We start from the raw sequence: 27,546 nt of genomic DNA, 5'->3' as shown, positions 1-27,546 counted from the left end.
GTTCCTCTCCTAAATATCCTTGCATGAATTACCAGCCTCCATGAAGGAAAGTTTAGAAGAGCCTAGAGCTGTTATTTGCTCTAGTGATGGAGCCAATGGCGATAGCCATACAAAATCACCAAGATATTAGCGGAGTGAAGGTATGTGACTATCACCATAAACTTGGTCACTTCGCAGACGACGTCCTGTTATGTGTATCTAACCTGCTAGTGTCCCTGCCTAACCTGATGTCCTATTAAAATGACATGGTTGCCCAAATTTCTCGGTAAAGATCCCCCGCAATGTGCTGCTTACTTTACAGCAAAAGTTGCTATCATTTATCTGGGGTTCCAAAAGACTGTGAATCTCCAAACAAGTCCTATATCGCCAAAAGTCTAGAGGAGGGCTAGCGGTACCACAGCTACACTCCGACAATGTAGCAGCCCAGATTGCTCTGTTAACAGCATAGCATGTAAAGGTTAGACCACCTTTGTGGGTTCATATGGAAGAGCAAGGGCTCACACAGCTGGCAATGGAAAATGTACTGTGGATTCCATCCTCCAGGCAGAGACATCTTTCCAACCCCATGCTTGCCCATTCCTTACAAGTTTGGGACCAGGTCAAGAGGGGTGGTGGGTTTTTGTAAAATCAGTAAAAAATATTGAAAACTAATATACCTATATACTCCTGCAAAAAACAAAACTTTTTGCTTCTGGGCACCTAATTGTAGACAGGAGCAGTAAACCCTGCAATAAATATACACTATTTTTAAAGCTAGTCCATCTAATTTATGCTGCCCTGTTAAATTGTCCCCAAACACAAGAAATTGTAGTGAAGGCTTCTGGGATAACAAATTCAGTCAATGTAGCCTTTTTCCAGCTTTATCATAATTACATCTGATATGATAGTGCAGGGTTGGGCAAACTTTTTGACTCGGGGGGGGCCATAATCTAAAAAAACATTTGACAGGGGTGCCGGGCCAATGGGAGAGTGGGTGGGGTTATGCCATCATGAGAGTGGGCAGGTCGTGTGCAGGGACACAGCCCACCACTCTCCCATCACAGGCTCAGATCCGGGGGCCAGGGCCCGGAGAAACGTCCCTATTGGGCCGTAGTTTGCCCATGCCTGTGATAGTTTCGTGTGTAGTGTTTGCTAACAAACATTCTTCAAAACACGGGATTTACAAGAAAATCTGATTCTTTTCATGCACAGTGTACTTGGCCATAAAGAGAAGTGTAATGTACACTATGTATGAGTATACCATGCACACTTGCATAAGATGGCACGCTTGCCTCATGTTCCCCCTTACAGCAAAGCCTGAGCTGTCCATCCCTGCTGCCCTCACACTGATATATTCTTCTCTTCTTTTTTTCTTCAGTGTAGAGATAACATTATATTATATCTCTAGTATTGTCATGTTTTCCTGGCCCTTTGAATCCTTGTAGTGACCATTCTTTAAAAACCTACACATGCACTGGAGCACATTTAGAAGACCAAAGGAAATAACTGGTCTGGAGTTCCACTTTAAGTGCATGCAAGTCTAACACAAGATTGTTAACCTTTCTCAGAGATCTTAATATTTCCCCCAAAAATTCCATCAGCTGTTTTTTTTAGGATAGCATCATTTTTGTATTGGCATTATCCAAGGACTGGACCTCTGGCACCTAAGCTGTAACTAATTTAAGCTGTAACTAATTTAGGCATTGGTGGCAAGGTTTAGCATTAGACAGAGCTTTGTTTTTTTATTTTTGACTGTAGTTCTACTTTAGTATCATTTACATTTCTGCTGTGTTTTGTAATTACTTTTTAAATGGAAACTTTTTTTTCTATCTTGGTTGGTAAATATATTTCAGATACTTTTTGCAAGTTAAAACTAGAACATACTAACCGAAAATTAAACACAGCGTAAAAATAACATAATTGAACAAGATCAACATGCACACTGTTTGCACATTTAACATACTGTTTACAGTATTACTCTGCAGTAAAGTGAGGTAATAAATATGTTTTATTACCACAATGGACAGTGGATTGTGGTGCATTTTACATGGCAATACAACACACCATGAAGGTATAGCACAGTTGTCAACTGTACATGCTACTGTACAGTTAAATTACATGTTTCTGTATTTTTATGCACCCTTGTTTTAACAGATTTTTATTTAAAGTTTTATTAATAAATTTATTAACTATTGGATATATTTCGGTGAGTTATGCCTAAGAATTATAGACCTACAATCTAAAATAAATTTCCATGCAAAACAATGTAACACTTTTTGCGCAAAAAAAAAAAAAAACGGACAGAATTAGAACGCCAGGGGGGTTAATAGTTATGTTGCAAATTAAACTTACTTTAGCTCTATTGATTTTCCACTTTTGGAGCACGGAAACATCAAGTTTTTCTTTGGATGTCCTTAACCTGGTGTGATTGAAAAGGTTTGCTGTTATACATATTTCTTTGATGCCATCTAACTCTCTTCTTCTGGTTCTAACTTCCTGGTTATTGACTAAACGTCACAATATGTTGGCCAACATGAAACATTGATTCCTCTTCTCAGTGCAGCTTTGTAAATGTGTCTAGATAGCAGCAGGACATTTTATCTAGGTCATGGCTCCAGAAGTGAGACATAAGAGGAATCCAGACCTGCTGTTTCTCTGATTGGCATGGCATCCGGTAAAAAAAAAAAAATCACCTTCCTGTATTTTACCTTTTTAGCTGGTGTGCTTGTGTTTTAAAAATCTATCTACAAGTATGAGCAGTATGGTTAGCAATAATGAATAATTGCATGTACAGACCCTTTTGTGGAATAATCAATATGGTTGGCAACCAGCCAGCTACCATGTTGTAAATCAAATGACAATACTTGTCCTGAAGCTATAACCCTGTACAGTCCTTTGAGAAGTGTTCAGGACTTGACATGCAGTACAAAGAAATTGGGTGGGCTAAAAGTTGAAGAGACTTACCCATTGTTAAGATATCAATAACGGTCATAAAGTAGACATTGATATTTTTGGATTTGGTGATTGCATGCGTCAATTTGGTTTCTGATCTTATAAATGATGTGTGGATGTGTGAAATTTTATTTTTTGTCAATAAGACATATACACTCTGATACTCCTCTTCTTCCACACAATACCTGCTGTTTTATTTCCACGCTCCTAGTACATGTGTGCTGCACACATTGCCTATAATACCGCTTGCATTCCATTATCTGCACATTGTACCTGCTGTCATATGCTGCAGACTTCTGCATTTTGTACCATTCTTTCATGCACAAAGTGGCAATAATCATACACTCTGCACTTGTCTGTCATCGTATGGACTCCTTTCCTGCCTTATGCACAAAGTACGTGCCATTATATATACCACACTCTTCTTTTGGACATATTTCCTCTGTTGCACCCTTGTGGCAGTTTATTGTTTTCACCCTTCCACTGTGGCCCTGTAGCCGTAGCAGTGCTCAACCCAGAATTTTTTTTAAGCCGGGTGGGAAGAAATTGTAGGTGGGTGGCAGCCCGTGTATTGTGACCAAACTCTTTAGTAACCACCCAAAACCAGCCGGGTGGGGTGCTGAAAAGTGCCGGGTGGTACGCCCAGCTAAAAGGGCCTGGGGAGAACCCTGCGTAGCATGCCTTCCCTGCTTCCCACATACAGACCTTTAGCAAAAGAAAGTATGCATTAAATCCTTTTGAATCAGCTTTTACAACAAAATATTCTATCCATCTTCATTTGACATGTTGACTTATTGTTCAAATCAAATTTTATTATATCCTTCAGTATCAAAGTAGAGAACCAGGGAATTATGTATAAACATTAATGGCATAGCAGAGAATATAAACCACCTGGCCATAGAAGGATTATTATAATGAAGCTGTTAATGGACTGTTATTTTAACGTTATATAATTGGTGTTATACGCACAGCTAATAAAGTGGGGAACGAATAGGTGGAAGTACACCCTAACTAATTGAATGACATTAATCATCTGTATGTCCCTTCCACTGAATAGGTTCTGTTTGTGTGATATGTTACCCTTGTTGTATCACTTACTTTGTGCAGAAATATGAGAGCCGAGTGCACCACATAAGTTATTTACCACTTCAGCTTTCGTCTCTTGACTTTTATAACCTTAATGGACCAATGATGGGGCAATTTTTTCCCCCCTATGAACCTATTTATTTGGCCAATACATACATTACTTTTTTGGGAACAAACTAGACATTCTTTAAATGTTGGGTGTACATTTTTTGTGTATAATATAGACATAAATAACACTGTTCATTTATTATATAAGTGTAAGAAACATAGGTTAAAATATAAACATTTTTCAATTACAATTAATGCTTTGACCACACACATTGCAATATTTCAGGAGAGAAGAGGGAGGACAAATGAAGGTCATTTATTAAATGAGAGCTGCCAATCCTGTTGTAGCACTGGAAGGACAACTGTACTATTTTATATCTTTTGGATATGTATAGCTGGAGTTGTTTGGCATGTGTGACAGTAGCTATACAAAGCAAGTCAGAATTTTTGTAAACTGGAGCATTATTAGTTAACTTAGTGTAGTAAGACAGGTCTAACTTAAAAAATATTCACATTTTAGTGGCCACATGTCTGTGAAACTGGAAGTTCTCTCATGTTATGATACAACAAATACCGAGCACTCCCAAGCATTGGGGCAAAGTCTTGTATTCATATGGAGGAATTGACCAATGATTCATAAAGCTGAACTCTAGCTTTACCTTTTCACTTTTCTTTTTTTTTTTTTTCTTTTTTTTAATATTTCTTTATTGGCAGACAGAAAAATACAAATATTCATAGAATATAAACAACATTGTATCAAACAGATATTTCTCCTACACCATTTTCAATACAAAAAAGTAAAACCAACAAAATTAACAGTACATAACTAATAACAAAACATAACAAATGAGTATTGCCAGAAATCAGTTGCTGAACTCTTGCTCAAGAGGTCCAAGAAACAATCGAACACCCTTATTCAACATTTCCAAGCGCCCTAGCAAAACATACACAGGTTTCCAAATAGGAGATACATACAGCATTCACAGATCTTAATTCACTCATATCTCACCAACACCTTACTAATCACCCATAACCAGTGAAATATTAAGATGGGTGAAGGTTCCTGGTATTATACCAGACCGTATGTCGAAAAAGCTCAATAATATCGTTAAGTTGGGTGGGTGACAAAGTGTGCCGTAAATAGTTCATCCACATGTCAAAAAACTTTTGTGGATGGGTATGCTGAGTGGCTTTAGTTTTATCTATAATCATTATACCTTGGATATATTGTAAAAATTGCGAGGTAGTGGGGGGAAGGGGTTCTATCCATTGTTTCGGTATACATTTCTTGGCTGCTAAAAGACAGAGATGCTCAAATTTAGAAATTGGAGATTGTGTTTGTGTCATATTGAGGGGGTGGTATTGTGGAAGAGGGCCAAATGTGGTGGTCTAGACTGCCCTGTGATTATTTGCATAAAGTCAAAGACCTTTTTCCAGAATTGGGAAATAACAGGGCAGTTCCAAAGAGCATGCTCTAATGGTGCTCTGTTATAGGCACACTTAGGACATGCAGTAAGCCTGGAGGCAAGCGCACCAGGTTTGACAGGTACATCAAAAGCATATTATGCTCTATGGATATTTTTAAATTGAACTTCTCTCCAGTGTTCACTAATCATTATCTTGCGCACACGCTCCAAACTAGTCTCCAAAAGATCCAGAGTATCTGTGGGGGAAAGGTCCAAATAATAAACCCATTTCAATACAAAGGACTGTAAAACGGGTGGGAACAGTACTTTCCATTAAGCAAGGATAAAGCAGAGATATGAAGTGTTTAGCAGAGGCTCCACCCAAAAGAAGTGTGGCTACTGGTGGTAATGATAGGTTGGAGCAAAAGGCGACGGACCCAAAAAAGGTGGTTTTAACCTGTAAATAATATATAAAGTGATGTGCTGGCAGTGCGAATATGAGTCGAAGCGTGTCAAATGGAAGAAGTTTATAAGAATCATCCAACATTTGTCCTAGACATCTAAGGCCCCTCTCATCCCATATTTCAAATGCCTTGTATGCAAGACCTTGAGAAAAGTAAGGTGTAGAGCGCAGATGGGTAGCAATAGTTGGCACTATATGGCACCTAAATAACTTAATAAACGAGGTGAAAGCCAAGTAGAGTTTCTGAATGTCAGTATGACGTAGCAAAAAAGGCAATGTCTGCATAGGATACAGTAGTCTCGCAAAGCTGATCATCTTGATAAGATGGCAGCGTCCCATCAATGATAGAGGTAGAGTTTTCCACCGCTTCAACTCATCCAGAATTTTAGTAATAAGTGGGGAGTAATTTAAATTGTACATATCTGGAGTAGAGCGTGTTTTTTTAAATACCAAGTAAATGAGGTATGATTTCGGTAGCTTAAGACCCAAGGACTCTGCACAGACCAATAGTTCCCTAGATGGGATCGGGGAAAGGCCCAACAATTCACTTTTCGTTTAATTAATTTTAATTCCTGAGAAGGCACCAAAAAAATTGTATATGTTGGATGATTTTATGTAGATCTCTGACCGGATTCTGAAGAAAGAGCATTATATCATCTGCAAACATCCCCAAACTAATTTGTTTACCCCCTATCTCCACTCCCTCATAAATTTTTAGATCTCAAAAATATCTTGCTAGAGGTTCAATAGCTAGTTTGAAGAGAAGAGGAGACAATGGGCAACCTTGCCTGGTACCCCTGCCCAGCGAAAACACTGGTGAGGATACCCCTGCCACATGTACCTGGGCTCTTGGACTTGCATACATAGATTTTAAAGAGTTTGCTCTTTTCAATACTTAGAATAGAATACATTCCATATACTAGAATCCTCTCTTGAAAATAGTATTGAAAATGAATAGTCTCATTTCTCTGCTTGCTTTTTATTTTACACACAAAGCATTAGAAGCCTCTGCAGGCATCTTGAGCCCTGCCATGTCTCCAGTGTGTTGGACTAAAGACTTAAATCGTGGTATCCCTAAGATAGGTCAAGAACTGAGTATTGAGAACCAGTTTTATAAGGATTTATGCAGGAGTCAGTTAGATGCCTTTGTGGCGGCTAATAACTGGCCTGGTGCTTACTTGGAGCTCTTGTGTATTGGGCTTGAATTATAGTAAAATGGTTAGGATTGTGCTTAAATGTGTAACTGCACCTTTTGTATAAATGCGGCGTTCTGTGGCCATTAAAGTGACCCTGTCACTTCCTTTCACTGATCCTTGTGTTTTTTAAATAAACAGTAGTGATGTGGTGGAAGGAACCCTGGTGGTTAGTAGGGAACACTTTTATCAGGATAACCCACAAGTGTAGGGATGTGGTGGTGGTTGTAGTAGAGCTAAGTATTTAGCTTCTGTAAATCATTCTTTATACTCTCAAGTAATACAGCATGAATGATTTTGCTGCCTTGCTATAACATTTCTAGTTTGTACAGTGTTGAAGATGTTAAAACTTCTGCTTTATATTTGATAAATTATGCATGCTTGATAAAGAATTATGGATCTGCAAATCTCTGAATGGAGATGGTGATCTGGCTGTCATGTTGCTGAATTTACTGTCTGACTTGCTCTGTTTGTCACAAGAGGAGTTCTGGTTATTAAAATATTTAAAATACGGGTGACCTTGTTACGGAGCACTAAAACATACTGTAGTGCTGACTCTCCTTGCCCCCTCCCCCCTTCCTTTCAAATGGAAGTAGAGACTTCTACACCGCGCCTAACTGAAAATGAATTAATGTTGGTTGCAATATAAAGAACCACTGTATGTGTATGTACAATGACCTGATATAAATGTTTATCTTCAATGTATGTAGTGTCTCTTTACTGTATTTATTTTTTTCATAATGTGAATGTTGTCCTAAATATAGAATGTCTGTTTTAAATATTGCAAAACAGCTGTGAAAAGCAAATCATGCTAAAACTTGGCCAAAAAATAAGATTATTTAACAGTTGGAATAAAATAAATATAACCTCATATTAAAAAAACTAAACGCAATAGGAATAAATCACATTACAATGGTTTAGCCTTGATATTGTAGGCGCCCAGTGTAAAGACTTTTTGCCAGAGCTCTTTTGTGCATGGAATCTTTATTATGTCATCCTTCAGTCTTTAATGTAGCTAGCAATTACTGTAGCTGCTGTTTTCAGCAGATCTAGATGTTTCTCATTTCTTGTAGTCACATTTGACCCTAGCATTTTGAATATTAAGCAGGAGGCATTCCTGTTGTCATCACACCAAGCTGAGAACACAACAACACTAACTGGTGGTTGAGTGCATCTGTGTTTAATCATGAATGAATGATACACCTTGTACAGTGTGTGATATCTCCTGAAATGTGGGCACTCTGTTATACAGTTTTCAGCAGCTACTGTCTTGGAGCGTTTAAGCACACTTGGTAAGGTTTGGTCATGGAGTATAATATAGTTGTGGTCTAGTAATAATGGGAAGCAGAAAGAGCTGTAGAAGTCCAGAATTGTAGGGCCCTCCATTCATGTTCCATATTTTCAGGTGTAATACATTTTCTTGTCTTTTGGATAACAAGTTTGGTGTACTTTAATATGTACTTAAATTCTTCTTTTTTATTCTCTCTCTATAGTGGCCTTAGGACGTAATCAACCCTTGAAAAAAGACAAGCCTAAATGGAAAAGTGACTACCCTATGACTGATGGACAGTTGCGCAGCAAACGGGATGAATTCTGGGATACTGCACCGGCATTTGAAGGTCGTAAAGAGATTTGGGATGCTCTAAAAGCTGCAGCTCATGCTTTTGAGAGCAATGACCATGAACTGGCCCAAGCAATCATTGATGGTGCAAGTATAACATTACCACATGGTAGGTTTTTGTTTTCTGACTGTGAAGGGGCAAATGTCAGGCTGGTGCATGAAAATATTAGTGAATCGGTAACTCTAGACCACTAGATTGCAATAGGGTTTTTTAAATAAATTACAATTTAACAGAATCTTTATATTGCAGCTTTTTTGTAACACATTTTTAGGGTCTTTTATTGTTGTATAAAAAGATTTTCATACCTATCACTATCTGATCATGCAATGATTTTTAACACAGAATGGCACTGTGTGTGTGTGTCGTCACAGCCCTAAATAATCAATTCAACTATAATTTCACTTGAGTATATATTGTTGTATGTTTTTACATAAATTCACTGTAAAGTCCAAAAAATGTTAGGGTTGTTTTAGCAATTCAGATAGGCTTTAGGCAATATTAGAAGACAATTCCCCTATGCCATGCATTTCCTTATCTCCAAACGCATGGAAATATGCAAACTCTGTGGAGAAGATGACAGTATGCAAAATATTAGAGCCAGGTAACTATGTAACATTAGTAGGCCGGTGAATAAACATGTCAGGTTGGATTGTTTGTCTCTAAAATGTATTATCTCATCATTTGATTGTTGCTATCATTTTCCTTTTCACCTAAGGCTCTGAGATTAAAGGACGGTCTGCAATTAATACTTGTAATGTATACTGTTCATTAATGCTTTTCTTTTTTTTACACAATTCTATGTATATTTTTCATTGCATGTCAGTCATGAAAATAATTGATCGATGTCATAAGCACCTCTGGCATTGTTGGGACCCGTGTCTATGGCATATTGACCTGCATAGAAATATGCATTTAATTATAAATAAAATGTGCTAACAAAAGTAGTAATATTCATTCAAGTGAATCTGAAGTTTAAAAATAAAAAATGTGAGCAGGCAGCTATTTACTGTAAAACAAGCTTGCCCATCTACCTTATCATGTACACTGAGATGCGCAGATCAGTATAAGATTTCGATGATTTTAAGATTGCTGTGCGTTATATGCAAGGCACAGCCATGTGCATTGCTGTCTGTTGTGATGAAGACCCATTTGATACAAATAATGGGACAGCTCACTTTTTAAAGGCAATTATTCTTCAAGTCTGAAATAAACTTTTTGATGCTATTGTTTGGGTGGTCAATATGTTTAGTAATGACTGCGTTTGCAAAGTGTAAAATGTTGTTTGACTTATCACCAGCAGTTTTTCACTTATTCTCTTACATTGTTATAAAATTGTTTGGCATTTATTTGTCGTTACTGTAGCTTAACAGACAATAATTGGTTCCTTATACTGAGCTATGCCCAGCATACTTGACCCTAAGCTTTTCTTCATCTTGTCCTGGAGTATTTTCTGCATGCAAATGAGTGCCTTTTGGCTTTAAAAAGACTTTATTGAATTGAACAGAAAATTAAATTGTAAACAAGATATATAGTATATGGCAGGACAAACGTTTTCAATTGAGCAAGGCATGAACCAGAGCATGCTCCCCCACCGCACTCCTTTGTAATATCGCAAATTATATCGGCAAATAGTTTTAACATGACACAGATTGAATCTGGTGCTGACAATTTTTGAAGAAATTGTTCCTGTCATTTCCAAAAGTAACAAGTGTGATAAATGTGATCTACAACAAATTTTATTTTACTGCAAAAACTGGCAGAGGTTGCTTTTTACACCACAGTGCCTTATTTTATCAGAGCAGGTTATATAACTTGCTCAATTTATCACAAATGGCACTCCATTTATTTCTTTCTTGGCAATGGATTTATTGTTTTATTTGCCTTTTTTGATTTACAAATTTAATATTGATACATGCAAAAGAAGGCAAATATGTTTACAGAATGTGTGGCTGCTGGTTATAAACCACTGCTACTGACCAATTCATTCAAAATCGTGGAATCTTTTGAAAGTTGGAAGTTTGTCTCAAATACACATATAGTTTACACATATTTTAGTCAGTTGTTTTGTGCGTTCATTTAGGCTGTGTAGAAAAAAATATATATTTTGTATATTTTTTTTTTTTTATTAGCAGGGCTTCAAAGATAAAATATTATGCTACAATATCTTTTAAAGGTAATAAAAGGCAGTTTTGTGAAAATAGACTCCTCATTGTGTATACTAAATACCTTGTTCTTCAGATTTGGTATTGTTTGTTAGTGAAGGCATTTTTACACTACATTTGTTACAGCAGAAAAAAAAATATTAAATTTTGTGCTTGTAAAAGTCATTTTAAAGTTACTTTAACATAAATGCTGCAATTAATAACTCAGAATGTTTGCTTTGTTCTTTCTTTAAAATGGGTCCAGATAGGAGGATGTAGACACAGATACACAAAGGTCAATGCACATCACTGCTTTGAGAGAGCTGACTTTCTAATTCAGAAAACAGTTCTTCACAAAACTGACACCAAAGCATATAATGATAGCTGTCAGGCAAACCTTGACATGGATCACTGCTCTAAGCAAAATAATCCATCAGGTGGTCATAACATGCATTAGGCTGTAGAAGCATAACAACAACACGGTTTACATGGGGTACCAGGGTCAAACGCTCCATAATATAAGGAGTGATGGTATACATGGGACATTTGATTTTACTAATCATGTTTTTAGAAAGCGAAGCTATAGGAGTACCAACAGTTTTTTTTATTGTATGCGGAAATGGGCCATATACTACTGCTGTAGCAACCACCAAAACCAAAATAGTGTCTATTTGTGTCTGAGCCTGGACGAATTGAGATATGTTACAAAAAAAAAATTACTTTTCTGTGGCCATGGCATACCAATTAACCTTCCAGACATGGCCTTCACCCCCTTATTGTGTACAAGGGACTAGGATCAGAGGCTTTGCTGGCTTTGTCATCTGTCCAAAGCACTGAATGAATGATCTTCCGGCCACATAACTTGCGTGTAAGCAAAGCCAATATGCCTGGGGTGTTTATTTCTAGTTAATTTTAAAAGCCTGTGAGAATCACATTTGTTTACTTTTTTTGCAGGGGAAATTCCAAATTCATTTCATCTGCTATTATGTTTTAAAGAAACTTTTTTTCATAAAGTCCTGTTTAGGTGAGACTGGCGACTTTTTCTTTAGGTGTATTCCTTTTTCATAGATGACATTAGCACACTGCATCTATTTCTGTAAGAAAGAAAGAATGGAACCAGAGTATGGAGGTCCAAGATTAGACTAAACATGTACTGGTCTAATTTTTTTTTTTTTTTAATTAAAAAAAACAAAAACAAAATCTCATGTTTGGTTTGGGCTTTTTTTGATCTGTGGACAAACGCCAACATAACCAAGCTCCAAAGCATGTCATCTCACTTATCCCTGAACAACAGCTATATGAATGAGGAGTTGGGCCTTCCCAATTTTTTGAAAGATTTTGTTCCCAATTAAAGTTGCAAACATTTTTTTTCCTGAAACCAAGAGCTATCTTGTTTGCTTCTGTGAATTCCAGAATGCTCAATTAATGTGCATAAGGAGAATGTTAGTTGTTATGATTTATCTGACTAAAGCCATGGGCCTCTAGTTATCACCTATACTAAAACTTAGTTTGCCGAACTCAGCCCAGATTTAAAAAAAATAAAATTTAGGGGGATGTGAGTAAGCAGCCAAGATGACGCACGCAGTCTAACCAGGCTGTACACCACCCGGACACTAAGACTCTGCTATCATTTGCTATCACAGCAGCTCTTTCTACTCCATTCCCAGCTGTCTGCCTTGCCTAACCTCCCGAGTCCCTATGGGGAAGAAATCTAAACACTCAGCAGGGAAGGCTGTCTCTAGCACCCTTACCCGCTAGGATGTGGATATGATTCTTCTTCGCCTTGGGGATGCTGAAAATAGATACCGCAGTGGTAGTCCCCCGATCTGTTGCATCCCTGAGATTGGACTTACAATCTACAGTAACAGCCCTGCTTCAGGAACTGGCCCCATCGATCCGAATCGATAGATTGGTTTTTATAGAAACACTGGGCACTTGGCACCAAATGCTTTGATGGTAAGCCAAGGTATGTGATCCTTAAAACCACATTCTACTGAACGAAGAAATCTATTCTGCAAGCAGCTCATGCTAAAACAAATCTATCCTTCCAGGGCTTCTAATATCAGATCTATGGAGATCTCTGTCCGACTCCAGAAGCAATGCATCCATTATAGATAGGGATTCCCCTTCCATCTGCAATTCATGCAATAATGCATGCATGAAAGTTGTTTTTACACTGTCTCAGGCCCAGCTGAGTCTTGCAGAAGTTCTATCTGCCGTACTCACGTGGATCCCAGCCGGAGCCTTCAACACTTAAGCCACAGCGACGGGAGCTACAACCAGTTTGTTCTACAGTTACGTGCAAAAGGAAGACAGCTATGGCATCTTCTCCTGCTCCTGTTTGGGGGACCTCACAAGATTCTGCATTTTTTGGAACCTGTAGGGTTCGTCTAGTTGTGGGTATAACCTCTTTGAGATACTACTCCTCACCTCTGGTGACATTGCTGTTACTTTCTGATTATTTTAGTTGACAACTCTGTCCTTAATGTTTATTTACCCGTTTCTCCCTTTTCCTTTCTCTTCCTGCACAATGCACTATTAATACAGGCTTTGTCACATGTAGTGGCGTCTGTTTACTTGAATTTTGTATTTACAATACAGTGCATATGTTGGGGTTGGGGGGGAGGGGGGGCCTTCAATTTAGGGGGATGTATTGGTTTTCTTGCTTGTCGTTGGATCTTTGAATTGATAGTCATTAATTTGTTTGCTGCTTACTCCCCGTTCCTTATCTTTTGGGTTGTTCAATTGCTCCACTTGCACAAATTATTTACCTTTTGCTATTGTATGAGGGTTGTGTTCGGGTGGGTACACCCCTGCCTTGCCCTGACTCGTTCTAGTGAGAACCACTTGATTGGTGACCTTAGTGTCTCCCAATGATACTGCTGTCCACACAGTGGACATTCTTTGTGTATTATTCCTCTCCACCCGAATTCTAATCCCCCCTCCTTTTTTTTTTTTTTTTTTTTTACCCCCAATCTGTGCCTGAAGCTTGCGGTGTTTGTGGTCCTCCGGGGTCCTCGGTTACCCCCCCCCCCCATTGTTCTTATGACTGGTATTAAAGTCTTTTCTCACAATGTGCAGCGCCTCAGAAGCCTGTTGAATGTAGACAGCAGATCTCTGACCCCAATGAGAGGTGTCTCTTATTGGTGGGGGCCCTATATGATAATGATGTTACTTTTCTTGCATACTTTGCCCCCAACATTCATCAGGGTCATTTTATTACCCATGTACTGCACCTATTATCTATGCATTCCCAGGGTCCAGTGAAAATTTGCAGGGACTCCAACCTGGTGCTATAGATCCAGTGTTGGACAAACAATCTCATTTACATCCCTCAGGATTCATGGAGGGAATGCCATCCCACTATGACAAATTTTTTTCTTTTATTCGCATCCACATGGCTCGTATTCACGAATCCACCATATTCTGGTCACCCAGTCTTTTCTGCAACAGGTAGTTCAGGCTCTGATCCATTAAGTTCCATTGGTCTGATCATTCACCAGTCTCCATCACATATTCCCCCACTCTCCTTAGCCCTTATAGGGGTTTGTGGCATTTGAATGACTCTCTGATTTCTATACAGGTGAATCGAGAACGGATCCAGGCACAATTGGATGAGCACTTTCTCCTTAATGATCAAGGGGGTATTTCCCCAATAACTTTGTGGGAGGCTCATAAGGCTACCCTTAGAGGCCATTTTATACAATTGGCATCTAAGCAGCATTTTATACAATTAGCTGAAGTGGGAGCGTTTGGGCCAGATACCAGACCTAACTCAAACATTTTAGACCCTCGAAAAGGCCTGGAAGTGTGCACCTTCGAGAGCCCTTGGGGAAACAGGTTACAGACACGTCTCGCACTAGATCTTCTGCTCAATGACTGGACCGAAAAATCCATGCGCTGGACGGGACAGAAATTTTGCTTGCAGGCCAATAAATTTGGTACTATGTTGGTCAGGCAATTACACATGGGGGTTCACTCCTTTAAGCTGTAGCGAGTGTGATCCTGTGCTTGATCCCTCACTTCTGATCCTGCCAAGATAGTTACCGGTTTTGCTTCCTTTCTTTCTTCTGTCTACTCCACCCTCCTTCCCTGTAAATACTACAAAGGATTTTTTTAAGGATCTTCCTCTACCACCTATTCCCCAATCATGCATAGAACGCCTTAAGGCAGATATTACAGTTTTGGGGACTCTGGCTGCTATAAAGCTTAGACTCTGGCTGCTATAAAGCTGCTGAGGTCCCCTGGACCAGATGGATTTTCAGCCTCACTAAACATTTTAACTCATTGAAGGATGGGTATGCTCTACACTCCGCTTCGGTGGCAGCTTTTTTCTCTGCTTCCCAAACCAGGTAAGTATGACCATGAACCCATTATCGGTCTATATGCCTTCTCAACCCTGGATATTAAGCTTCTGGCTAAAATATTGGCCACCAGGCTGAATACCTTTTTCTGGAGAGCCTCATACATAAGGACCAGATTGGCTGTATGCCTCAAAGGCAAGCTCCAGATAACATTAGGAAGGTATCTCATCTTGTACATATCTTGAAGAAGTGTAATCAGGCGGGCTTCTTGCTTTCCCTTGATCAAAAGGCATTTGACCGTGTATCTGGGAGTATATCTGCTTTCTCCTAGATAGGTGGGGATTTCCTCAGGAGTTTATGGACTGGGTCTACTCCCTGTATAAGTCCTTTGGTCACTGTTAAATATGCTTGGCATTATTCAGACCCCTTCATGATCAGGGGGGGTACCAGGCAAGGGTGCCCCCTGCATATTTTGCGCTAACTGTGGAGCCCTTGGCGATCTATATTAGATGCTTGGATGCTATCCATGGGGTGCAGGTGGGGGGAACAGAATATAAGCAGCATTTATATGTAGGTGATATGCTGCTTAGGCTGACCTTGATATCCCTCCCCGACCTGGTCTATACTTTGTGGAAGTTCTCATTGTTTTCAGGTTTAGAGGTGAACATGGAAAAATCAGTGGCCTATAGCCTCATTGTTCTGCCTGATGTCCTATCCTGGCTTAAGTCTCCTTTTTCCTTTGCCTGGTCATTCTCTCCTATTACTTATTTGAGGGTTAAAATTTCTAGGACACATACACTATATGCCACCAATTACCACCCTTTGATTGGCTCTTTGCAATCCTTGCTTCGCTCCTGGCCTCTCTTCCGCTGTCTTGGCTAGGTCTCGCTACACAGTGAGATCGGCAAATTTTTTTTTTTTTATCCTACGTCACCCGATCTCGCTCCGGGACGGATGCCGGGAGGACGCGGGACCAGATTCAGGACACCCTCGGATGGATCGGACTGCCCTGCAGGATTTAGGATAAGTGTATTTTTTTTTTTTTTTTTTTTGAGTTTTGTGGCATTGGCTGATGCCCTCTGTTAGACATGTAAATTGCACACTGACTTTCACCTCATTTGAAAGGGTCTGCTATCTGGCGCTATTATCTCCAGGCCTTATCTCCCTTCTCGACAGGCAACTCATCGCTCTCCCTTCAACCAGATCACAGCCGTATGTCTGTAGATGGGAGGCGGATCTGGAAAAGCCAGTAGAGGTCTGGGAGGTCTGTATACTCCTGTTCCATCAATGTGGTTTCGCAAAAATCTTACTTCACTGGTGTTTAACACCTTCACAGATGGCACATATTGACCGAGTCCTCGTGTTGCTGTTTTAGGGGTTGTAATGCCATTGGTGACATGCTCCATATTTGGTGGACATACCCTATGTTTTGGTTTCTGGAAACCAGTCTACAACCAATTGGTTCCTTGTTGAATAGGCCCATGGTCCAAGACCCTTGGTGTGCTCTTTTACATCTTCCGGATTTGGCACTCTCTCTGTCCCTCCAGGAAGCGCAGCAAGCAAGAGCCAGGGCCTGGAGGTCTGAGAGTGTGGCCTTTATTGAAATCAAATCCAAGTTGTATGCATTCAGGGTTAATGAAGACCTGACAGCATTTTAACCGATACCCATGATTGGTTCTTAGAGGTGTGGGACCCCCTAGATTGCTTATGGCCATCCTGCTCTCCCGGGGTTCAGCAATTCTTTGAGAGTGTGGAGATCTTAATAATATTATTTTTTTTTTTTTTCTCTTTCTTGGTGCTTTGGAGGATTATAGCAGGCTTTGGGCACAGACTTTCCCCTGCTCCCTTCTCCTCCCTTGCCTTTTACTACCCCCTTTTTTCAGTTACCACCCTAGTCCTAGAATCACACTGGCATTGGGGCTGTCTTTCAAGATTTGCTGCTACTATTGTTTGTATGACGCTACCAATGTTGTGTTTTTTTTTTTTTTTGTACACATGTAGTTTGTATATGTTGTTCTGTTTTGTTTGTGTACTTCTTTGTACTTATTTGATATTCTGTACCTAGCTCTTTGATATTTTTTTTAAATAAAAATTGGTAATAAAAAAAAAAAAAATTTAAAGTATTTGCGGTGTGCATGTTTATCCCATTATATGAACTGTGCATGCTGTATACACTCAAGCCCTTTCTGTTCATTACAAGCTGTGTATTTGTTATTGTTTGTTTAGATTCTGATTGGAAATCTAAGGCAGTCTGGCAGGACATAGACCCACACTACACAGCTTAAGTCTGCCTTGAATGTAGTTTACGTACTTGTAAGCAGGTCATTATTTTGATTATTTGATACCACAGAGGAATTTATTGATGGCATTTTCTGTGTGAAGGCTGTAATCTAGTGGCCTTCCATCAAAGGTATATGAATGGTGTCATAAACAGTTGTTTGTATTTTTTGTCATAGCTTTAGTTACAGATTTCTATAAATGAGAAATATATAGACACCTTAAAAAAGAATAACCTATACATATTTTATCCTTTTTAAAAATCATTAAAAACGGTTTCCCACAGAAATATTCTCACAAATTCATATTCTCAGAATTTAGGATAAAAACATGTAGAAAAACAATTCTATTTAGAAGTAGATCTCATGTCCTTTTTGTTATAGGAAATTATAAATACATGCATATCTTGGTATAATACAGCAGCTCGGTGTACAATATTACAGCGTACTAAAAAAAAAAAAAGTGCAACTTCGTATAGGACCATGGGATACCTTACCTGGCTTCTGAGAATGAATTAACTCATGTGCATCCTGAATCCCATAAGATGACCTGGTAAATATGTTGGTACCCATGAAGGGACAAGTTGTTTTTTTTTTACCTTACATTACCTGGGCTAAATTTGCAAGTATGAAGTTCATTTTATATATTCAATTCCAATTTAAATTATTTGCCAGAATATACATTCTTTGCCACTATACATTCAGAATAATACATATCTTTTCTAGTTTTAACCCCCCCCCCCCCCCCTGTAAAAATACTAGTCATATTGCACATTATCATCTCTTTGATAATGTTAGTACTGCCTCCAACAAACTACAAGCCAATAGGAACACTACCCTCTATTTACATTGTAAACCTGGCCCCTGACTGGTTACTTGCCTTCTGGCTCACAGTGTTCACATATATTGGTTTGTAAGTTTCAATGTGTAAGGCAGCCTTTCTCAACCTTTTTAACATGGGGGTTGGACACTTGAAGTTCCTTTCAGTTCTTCAGGGAACCTCTGCTCATGCTACCATTCAAGACTTAAAGAATAAATTAAGAGCTTGATTTAGTAAATACTGGCACTTAGCACAAATCCATTTTGTCCCTGCAGTGCTTAGTACCCGGTTATGTTTACATACTGAAAAGTTTGTGTATACCTGGGACCTTTGTGGGAATTTTTTAGGAATATGAATAAATAACTTTGGTACTGGGGCTGGTTTCAGTATTTTCGTAAATATTTTCATGTGACATTTTGATTTATGTATGATATTAGAATTACAAACCACTTTTGTGTCCCGAGTTTATAATTTTAAATATCTTTTTGTTTCTATTACTAGTATTTTGTCTAACTGGTTTATTGTGCACTGGAAATTTTGAAGCAATATTTTACCTGATAGGTTACAGGTATAGTCTAAGTTACAAAAAATGTAATATTTATATAGTTGATTAACCGATTGCAATAAATATTTCTTAACATTCTGTCTGTTCCGTGAGGAATGTCGTTTGAATACCCAGCTATTTAGCACAAATGTGTTCCTTATTGTCCTAAAAAATATTTCTACCATCATCATTAGGGGTTTTTAATGAATTCCTTAAACAGGCCGTTTGCATTTATATTGTGTTTAAGCAGAGAAAGCAGCAGTTTTAAATTGTCTCAAATTCTGCAATTTAGTACTTGTGTAGGACACAAGTACTAAATTAATGTTGGCAGTCTGTGGGATCCCCTGTGTTCTGAACAATGCATGCTAGATGAGGACAAAGACCAGGATACGCTCAGATCATTTACAAACTTGTTATCTAACAAAATTTGTATAACACTTAAAAATTCTTTCAAATAATTTATTAATGCATTTGTTGTATGTAACATGTATTTAAACCCTGAGGATAAACATTTTACATTTTCTACCTTTTTGGGATGTTGGAACAAAGCTTTTAATTGCCTATTTATAAGTTTAATAATTTCAAAGCAATTCCCGTTGATTTTACCAGAAATTTAGCCTAATCATGTATCCTGTGCAGAACAAGATGTACGCCCCACCACCACCACCCTCCCAAAGTTATGGAAAGGGGAGTGATTTTCTGTAGTCATAACATATTTCTTGTTCTAGGATAATCTGCTGTTCCATAGATACAGTAGAATATTGTCACTGTAGGGCTGGAAGTGTGTTACTGACAAGACCACTAGATGAAAATAGAAGACAAAAAGCCCAAAATTTTTTTTGTAATGCATGGGAAATTGTCCCAAAATTGATATGTACAGCATTAGGTATTGTAGTAGCCTAACTCTCTCCTTGATCAAGTCTGGCTTTTGAGCTGCCTATTCCACTGAAACAGCCCTTACTAAAGTTCCCAATGACCTCATCAGAGCTAAGTCTCAAGGCAACTTTTCCCTCCTTCTCCTAAATCTTTCCTCTGCTTTCGACACTGTTGGTCACTCCCTTCTAATCCAAATTTTGCGCTCTTTTGGTATCCGTGAAACTTCTCTTTCTTGGTTTGCTTCCTATCTGTATGATTGCTCCTTTCAAGTTTCTTTCTATGGTAATTCCTTTCTCCGTACACCTCTTCTCAGTAGTCTCATATCCTCCTTTGGTTTACAGTACTATGTGTTTGCTGATGACATATTTCTACCCTGCCTTCCCTCCCTCAGTCCTGTCAGTCATCTTGTCATGGATGGCTTCCGGATTTCTGAAACTCAACTTGGATAAAACCAAACTCACCCCTCCCAAATCCCAAATCTCCTCCTGACATATTTCTAACTGTTAACAACAATGTTATTCGGCCCCTACCTGTCCCCAGAGACCACCAAACTCCTTGTACACGCTTTTACCAAGGTAGGCAATGGTATTTAAACAATACTGAATTGGAGCCCAATATGTGCCAAGAATATATACTACAGAATATTATAAATCTGACCCTCCCATTGAATTATGCAGCTGAAATTAAAACTCCTCAGACCAGGCAGTTTTTTTTTTCCTTTTTCCTTGGTAGTAACAAGAGTGGGCATTTAAATATTGTTGCGCAATTTGTTTTTGTTTTTTTATCAAGTTGAAGCAGTCTAGCTGAACTTTTGCCAACTGTTATCAACAAGGCTGTTTTTATCCTGAGAAACTCAGCTCACTTGGTATGGTCCAAAAAAAATAACATTTTCTGTAATCCCTAGAGTTGATTGTGTGTAAAAATCCCAGCAGAACTTAAGTTTCTGAAACGCCAAGAGCAGCGTACCTGGTAGAAACAACCATGCCACCTTTAAAGCCCTTTAAATTACCCTTCTTCCTTATTCTGATGTCTTGGGTTGAACTTCTGCGGGTTGTCCACATACCTAAATGCATTGAGTTTCTCCCATGTGATTGTCAGATTTATTACTTGTATGAACGCAACTATCACAGATCCCTGCAAGTCTAGGGCATCTGTGCCTCCTGCTTGCTTGACCCACCTTGCACCCTCCTGCTGGCAGCACCAACTCTGCTTCAGGATCTAACTCTCTGCACACCTCCAGGTCCAGGTCATGCGATTCCCAATCAGCTGTTCCCTTCCCTCAGAGGACTAGTGTTTCACAGATGCTCTCCATCCACTGGCAGGCATGTGAACAACATCTGAGACTGTCTCTCACCAGCACTCCCTCTGCCTGTGGGTTTGGTGTCTGCAGCTCACATGACCCATACTCATCACATGACATCCCCTTTTAAGGAAGTGGCTGGCAACAGGAAGTTGCCTGGACAAGAGTTCCTTGTGGTTCTGCTTCCAGGTTTCTACTGCTCCAGTTTCTAAGTCCTGTTCCTGATCTATCTGTGTACTGACCCTGGCTTGTTTCCTGAAGACTCCTGGTTGCTGCCTGCCCTGACGTTTGGCTTGTTTGACTATTCTTTGGATTTCACTCTGGCACTGTTTCTGTTCCTGTCATCTGCCTTGGTGGGCACGTGGGCCGCAACCTGGCAGCAGCTCGCCGCACAACAACCTCCCCTCTAGAGGCTCTGGAGAAGACCGAGCTACTGCTTAGACCCTGGGCCCTGTCCACCCACACACTGGGTTGGTGACACAAAGGGTCCACCACTTTGCCCTGTGGAGCTGTGACAGTAACTAATAAAATAGCCAGTAAGTGTAGCTTGGAATAGATAGTTGGACTGCTAAAAACATGTTTAGTATCCTGAATCTGTCTTTAAAGGTCCATTCACACCATACCACGGAATACTACAATATTTGCCTTTTGTAGGTTAAAGAGCATTTTGTTGTACAGGCCAATCATGTTTAAATATGCTATGAATGCACCTGAACATGCATGCCTCTTCTAGGCCAACACATTTCGGGGTGGGCAACACATGTGGCACAAATGATCTAAGGTGTGTTGCAGTTATATTTGAACAGCATCTGCACATTGACAGCTAGTGGCAATGAGAGTTGTTAGTACTGCTCACTGCCGCCACCATTTGTTCTCTATAAAGCTGCCACCGCTTTTTAAGGTATGTCAGGTGTTTTTCTACAGAGTAAAACATTGTTGATTTGGAGTAGCTACTACAGGTCTGCTTTATTGCTCTTGCTGAGCTGATGCTGTATTTTTATTGTAAATTATCTATTTTTATTTCTTGTTTGCATCCTGCTGATTTGTATGCACAGTTCTCTTAAATAAAGCCTTGTAAAAGACTTTAGATATTAAATAATTGTTGCTGGAAATAGTCTTTTGTGATAAACCTAATATCTGATTGCAAAGTTAATAAATGCAAACAGACTTTCCAGTTATGTTTTTAATTAATAATAAAGTTGACAACTGCCATTTCTTAAAATGTGTAATGATCACCTTTTGTGTGAAATACTTAGAAGCGTAGCAAAATAAGGAATTGCTATTAAACGTGTTGGTTATATACTGCACACTCCTTGGTCAAGACAAATGTATACTATAGCTTATCGATAACAAATTTACCTTTAAATATTTCCTGCCCATAAGTGTTTGCTTATTTTTTTCCCTTTCAATAAAGTCCATCACTATGTCATGGTCTAAGTCGATGCTCACATCCACAGGTGACAAAATGAGGCGGGAAAGAACTATTGCTAATACATTTTGGTTATGTTACTCAATGAACACTGTGGAAGTTTATTTGGCAAATAAAGTACAAGTTCCTTTACCTGTAATGCACCCTATTGTTGCTGGAAAATACAATCTAATAATTTCAGGGCTCATTCACAATAGTAGAATTTGCTTCCTATGGCTGTAGTTTATTATATATATATATATTGTTATTAATATTATTACACAGTATTTATATAGCGCCGACATATTACGCAATGCTTTACAAAGTCCATAGTCATGTCATTAGCTGTCCCTCAAAGGAACTCACAATCTAATGTCCCTACCATAGTCATATGTCTTTTTTTTAAGTATAAGGTAAATTTGGGGGGGAGCCAATTAACCTAACCATGTTTTTTGGAATGTGGGAGGAAACCCGGGAGGAAACGCACGCAATCAGGGAGAGAACCTGCAAACTCAATGCAGATAGTGCCCTATCCAAGGTTTAAACCTGGGACCTAGCTTCTGTCATTTGAAACCACCACTACTTCCCACCACTACATATCTCCCATCCTATTGTGTGTGTGTGAAATTTCCCCACCTACTAGATTGTAAGCTCTTCGGGGCAGGGTCCTCTCCTCCTGTATCAGTGTCTGTATTAGTCTGTCATTTGCAATCCCTATTTAATGTACAGCGCTGCATAATATGTTGGCGCTATATAAATCCTGTTTATTAATAATAATAATAATAATAATATTAGCGCTGCAAACGCCAGAGTGCTAACCTCTGGACCAATGTTCTATACTGATGCATTTTGATCAGCACATTCCGATGAAGTTTATTCTCATTGTGACGTGGAAGAAGGCCTGATGGTATTATTTTGGTGACATCATCCACAACTCCTGGAAGCTGGAGCCTTTACAATCTGCATCTCACAAAGGAAGTTTAAAATCTATAGGGGCACAGCCGGCAACAAAAAGCCAACAGAGGTCTAGGGGTTCTCACCCTACTAATTATGAAATTCGTTCAATAAAAATGGGATTTATGACCATTTGTTAAATATTTTTTGGTTTGCTAAATTTTCAATATACATACCCATTTTTATTAAAATATGATCAGCTTCCCATAATTTACAAAATAACTTTTTAATATTTGTGTATACTTTTGGCCTCTATAGTGAACGGTACAGTGTATTAAGTAAATGTGTGTTAGTCTGGGGGTTCGACTCTAGTCTGATAATATGTTTTCTTTTTATGTCAAGTGTTTTCCTATCTTAGGTGTTGTGTTACAAAGCCCAGGAGATGTAATTACCAGAATCATTATGGCTAATTACTGTTATGTAGAATGAGGTCAGTGAACACACACAGAAGGTGCACGATAACCGCATACACTGTGCTTGCATATCTTTGTGTCATTATCAGACTGCATGAAGCAGTACCAGCTGACGCCAATATAAAAAAAATGCTCATTCACTTTTTATGAGGAACATTTGCAGAATAATTGTCAAATAATTATTGGAAGTGCTCATGCCATGTTTTGCCTGAAGGTGGAGCATGAGATCTTAGCATCCTCTTCTGGATGTCAAAAACTGGTGTGCTACAAAAACAATTCAAGCTCACAGTTTTGTTTGCCACATTTAATAGAAAAATCACAAGTTGAGCCTGTGAGGTTATTACCTAAATATTTGAGAGGTTTTTTTTTTTTCAAAATTTTTATTAAGGTTAATAGTGATAAACAGTAATACACACGTAATCATTTACAAGATATTACAAAAGAGAGTTTCAAGGCATAAACAACAGTGCAAGTACCATAACACAGAAATAGGCACAAATCGGTGAACAGTATCGCATACAAAATAAAATCTCAATAGTCATCAACATACAGATGATAGTGCAGTTACAAAATATATAATACAACGTGCAGCCCAAACAGTAATATCAGTAAACATAAGTGCTTACATCAGCAGTGATTCAACCTCTTTAGAAGGATCATGTTCCAGCTCCCTTTCTAGGTACCATGTGGTGTGTCGAAAACAATTGTACAATTTTTTTGTTTGTGGGAGTATTAAGTGTAGCAATAAAACTCTCCCATGTTTGAAAGAAAGATTGCATTTTGGATTTTTTATGTATGGCAGTTTCCTCCTTTTCCATCCTTAATAATTTCTGTATTTTGACCATAAAAGACGTATTGTCGGGGGGAGGGTTCCAACCAGCAGTGCAATATAGTTTTCCTTGCTATGTAGCAATGCCAAGCGTTTCGCTCCTTTAGAAAACCCAAAAATAGAACTCTCTACCATTCCAAAAACAGCCCATTCAGGGGTAAATGGTATAAATAATAAAAGGTAATAGTTTCGTACAGATATAGTTCACCACATAACTCCAGAATCGTTTATTATATGGGCCATCCTAGAAATTATGAAAGAGAGTAGCTGCAGGGGCACCCCATTTAAAGCAGGTATCTTCATCAGAGAGTCCCATAAAATGGTCTCGATTAGGGGAAATGTAATTCTTTTGAGAGAGACGTAAAAACATCTTACAATACAGGTATCACTTTCTAGGATATTCTATACAATTGTAAAATTTTAGCATTTGGGTAGATTGGGTAAATATTGGTGCCACCTCGCTATTCCTGTTTTAGTTGTAGAACAAATCTGTTCTTAGAAAATCATAAAATTTAGAAATAACTTTGGAGGATGGGGGGGGGGGGGGAGTAGCATTTTATTTAGGGGATTGCAGCAGTCATGTGGAGATCAAGACCTGGCCACTTTTGCAGCATAAATCCATGCTTGGATAAACAGAAAATACTGTTGGTCATATTGAGAGGAAATTTTATTAAATGTTTGAAATGAACATGTCAAAATATTTATGGTCGTGTCATTCGATTGTTCTGTGGGTTAGGATAAACTACTTTCAACTGATGTCCTTGTCAGGATAGTAGAAGTCACCGTGAATATCAATTCTGTTTCACTTTTTAATTTGAACTGATCAATATAACCACATCCTTTCTGGGAATTGCTGCCTTTAACACAAATGCAGCCGGAAGTAAATTTATGTAGGAATTTGTGTACCATGTTTTTTTTTTTTTAAATACTTGCTATAATATTTTTTTTTTTTTTAAGTGTTTTAGGTTTTGGAATTCCAGAACAACATTTAAACTTGGGCACAAACCAATGGCATATTAGGTGTCTACCAGAATGGAATAAATATTTATGCTTTATTTATTCCGTTTTTGCAGTCAGTCTGTGGTTAAAAATGTTGTTCTGGTAATAGTATTTACCCATGTAGCTGATATTAGAGTGATTTTTAGGTCATGTTCTGTACATTTGTAAGTAACTATACAGTTTCTATATTTTGTTCTACTTACTACAAGGGTATTATTTATTCTAACAAATGTGTGCATATTTCATCTTTCCTAGGTGCCCTTACTGAATGCTACGATGAACTGGGAAACCGCTACCAGTTACCTGTCTATTGCCTTGCCCCACCTATTAATATGATTGAGGAAAAGAGTGATACAGAAACTTTGGACATACCTGAGCCACCTCCAAATTCTGGCCATGAATGCCAGCTACGACTTCGCCTTTCCACAGGAAAGGACCTTAGACTATTGGTGCGCAGCACAGACACTGTATATCATATGAAGCGGCGCCTCCACACTGTAGAAGGAGTTGAACCTGCCAGTCAGCGATGGTTTTTTTCTGGGCGACCACTGACAGACAAAATGAGACTGGAGGAGTTGAAGATTCCCAAGGACTATGTAGTACAAGTTATAGTGAGCCAGCCCATTCCACATCCTACACCAGTAGAGAACTGACCATCTCAGACATGCACACCGTCCTTCTCCTAATTCAAGTCACTCCTTGCTATGTTTGTACGCAGCCTGTAACTTTTTTTTTTATTTTTTTTTTTTTTTACCTTCCACCAGATATTGAGTCCTGAGCTGTCAGAGCAATGTAAGACATTGCAGGTCTCTTTGGCAGCACGGGACTTTCAGTAGCGGGTTCAGTGGACATATGACTGCAGAAGGAAGAGCCGGGCCTTCCTCTAAAGTCATAGGGGGAGTTAAATTGTATTTCTTAGTACTGAAAAAGACTTTTTATAACAATGGGAAAACTAATTTTTTTTTATCTGTTCTATAAAGATTTGGACTGTAAGTGGAGTATTTAGCATTGCACTTTTAAAGAAAAAAATGAAAATTTGAAACAACCAGTTGTTTGTCAGTTTTATCATTGCTGTATGTTATTTTTTTCTGCAGTTATACCAAACCTAGCCAGGCAGATGAGATGTGACTAAGCTTGTGACAATTCTTCCAAATTCATTGATTTAATAAGTTTGAATGCTGATAGTCCTGCTTACATATTGAATATATTGGACAAAAATCTTGAAAAAGTTAACATTTACACAGCCTGATTATCAAAATTACTACCCTGAACTATACGTTAAATAGAAAAAATTTTAAAGGTATAGGCAGCCTAGCAGGAACATTCATTTTAGAAACCATATGGGGAAAGCATAGTGTATTTAACGTTCATTTTCACAAGGATGTATACCTATAGCAATATTCAGGTTTAACCTATAAACTAGGGATGTACTGTCAATATAACTCTTGTTTCTGAGAGATATACCTGTTTGTTGACAGTCATTTGGATAGGCTGGAACAGGAATCTTCAATTACACATATACAAGCTACGGATTTTGGTCTTTTTGGTCTTTTTACTCTTTGTAAACAGTTCCTTACTTAAAGCGGACCTTAACATCAAACTTAATATTAGCTATCGATTTTCACCTTCTTGCACTGGAGAGTTAGTACCCTTGGAGTCAGCTTGCATCCATGAAAAACAAAACAATTATATCTACAATTTCATATGTATGGAAGTGGTCATCTTGTGTGTGGCAAATTGCCATTCCCTCCTGACCATCTTCTCCCCCCACAGCCCTCCCTCATTGCTCATGCTCCGCCCAGTCTTTCCAACCAATCAGTCAATGTGTGTTGTCTACTGTGATTGGTTGGTGCTAATGTAATAGATGGTACTACAGATTAGGCCACCATCACCCCCCCCATCCGCGTTATCACTATAATCTGTGCAGTCACCC

The 27,546-nt window shown here is 38.6% G+C and overlaps 1 protein-coding gene across 1 annotated transcript in view; it reads left to right on the top strand.

Moving 5' to 3' along the window:
* The window catches only part of UBTD2 (ubiquitin domain containing 2), a 34,327-nt gene extending 7,669 nt beyond the window's left edge, over positions 1-26,658 (top strand). The window contains exons 2-3 of the mRNA XM_072400959.1: positions 8,621-8,857; positions 25,869-26,658. Coding sequence (XP_072257060.1) covers positions 8,621-8,857; positions 25,869-26,266 — 635 coding nt within the window. The 3' untranslated portion in view covers positions 26,267-26,658. The remainder of the gene's footprint in view (positions 1-8,620; positions 8,858-25,868) is intronic.
* The last annotated feature ends 888 nt before the right edge of the window (positions 26,659-27,546 follow it).

Source organism: Pyxicephalus adspersus, chromosome 2, assembly GCF_032062135.1.
Source record: "Pyxicephalus adspersus chromosome 2, UCB_Pads_2.0, whole genome shotgun sequence".
Classification (NCBI taxonomy): domain Eukaryota; kingdom Metazoa; phylum Chordata; class Amphibia; order Anura; family Pyxicephalidae; genus Pyxicephalus; species Pyxicephalus adspersus.
This window is presented reverse-complemented; position numbering and strand designations above follow the sequence as displayed.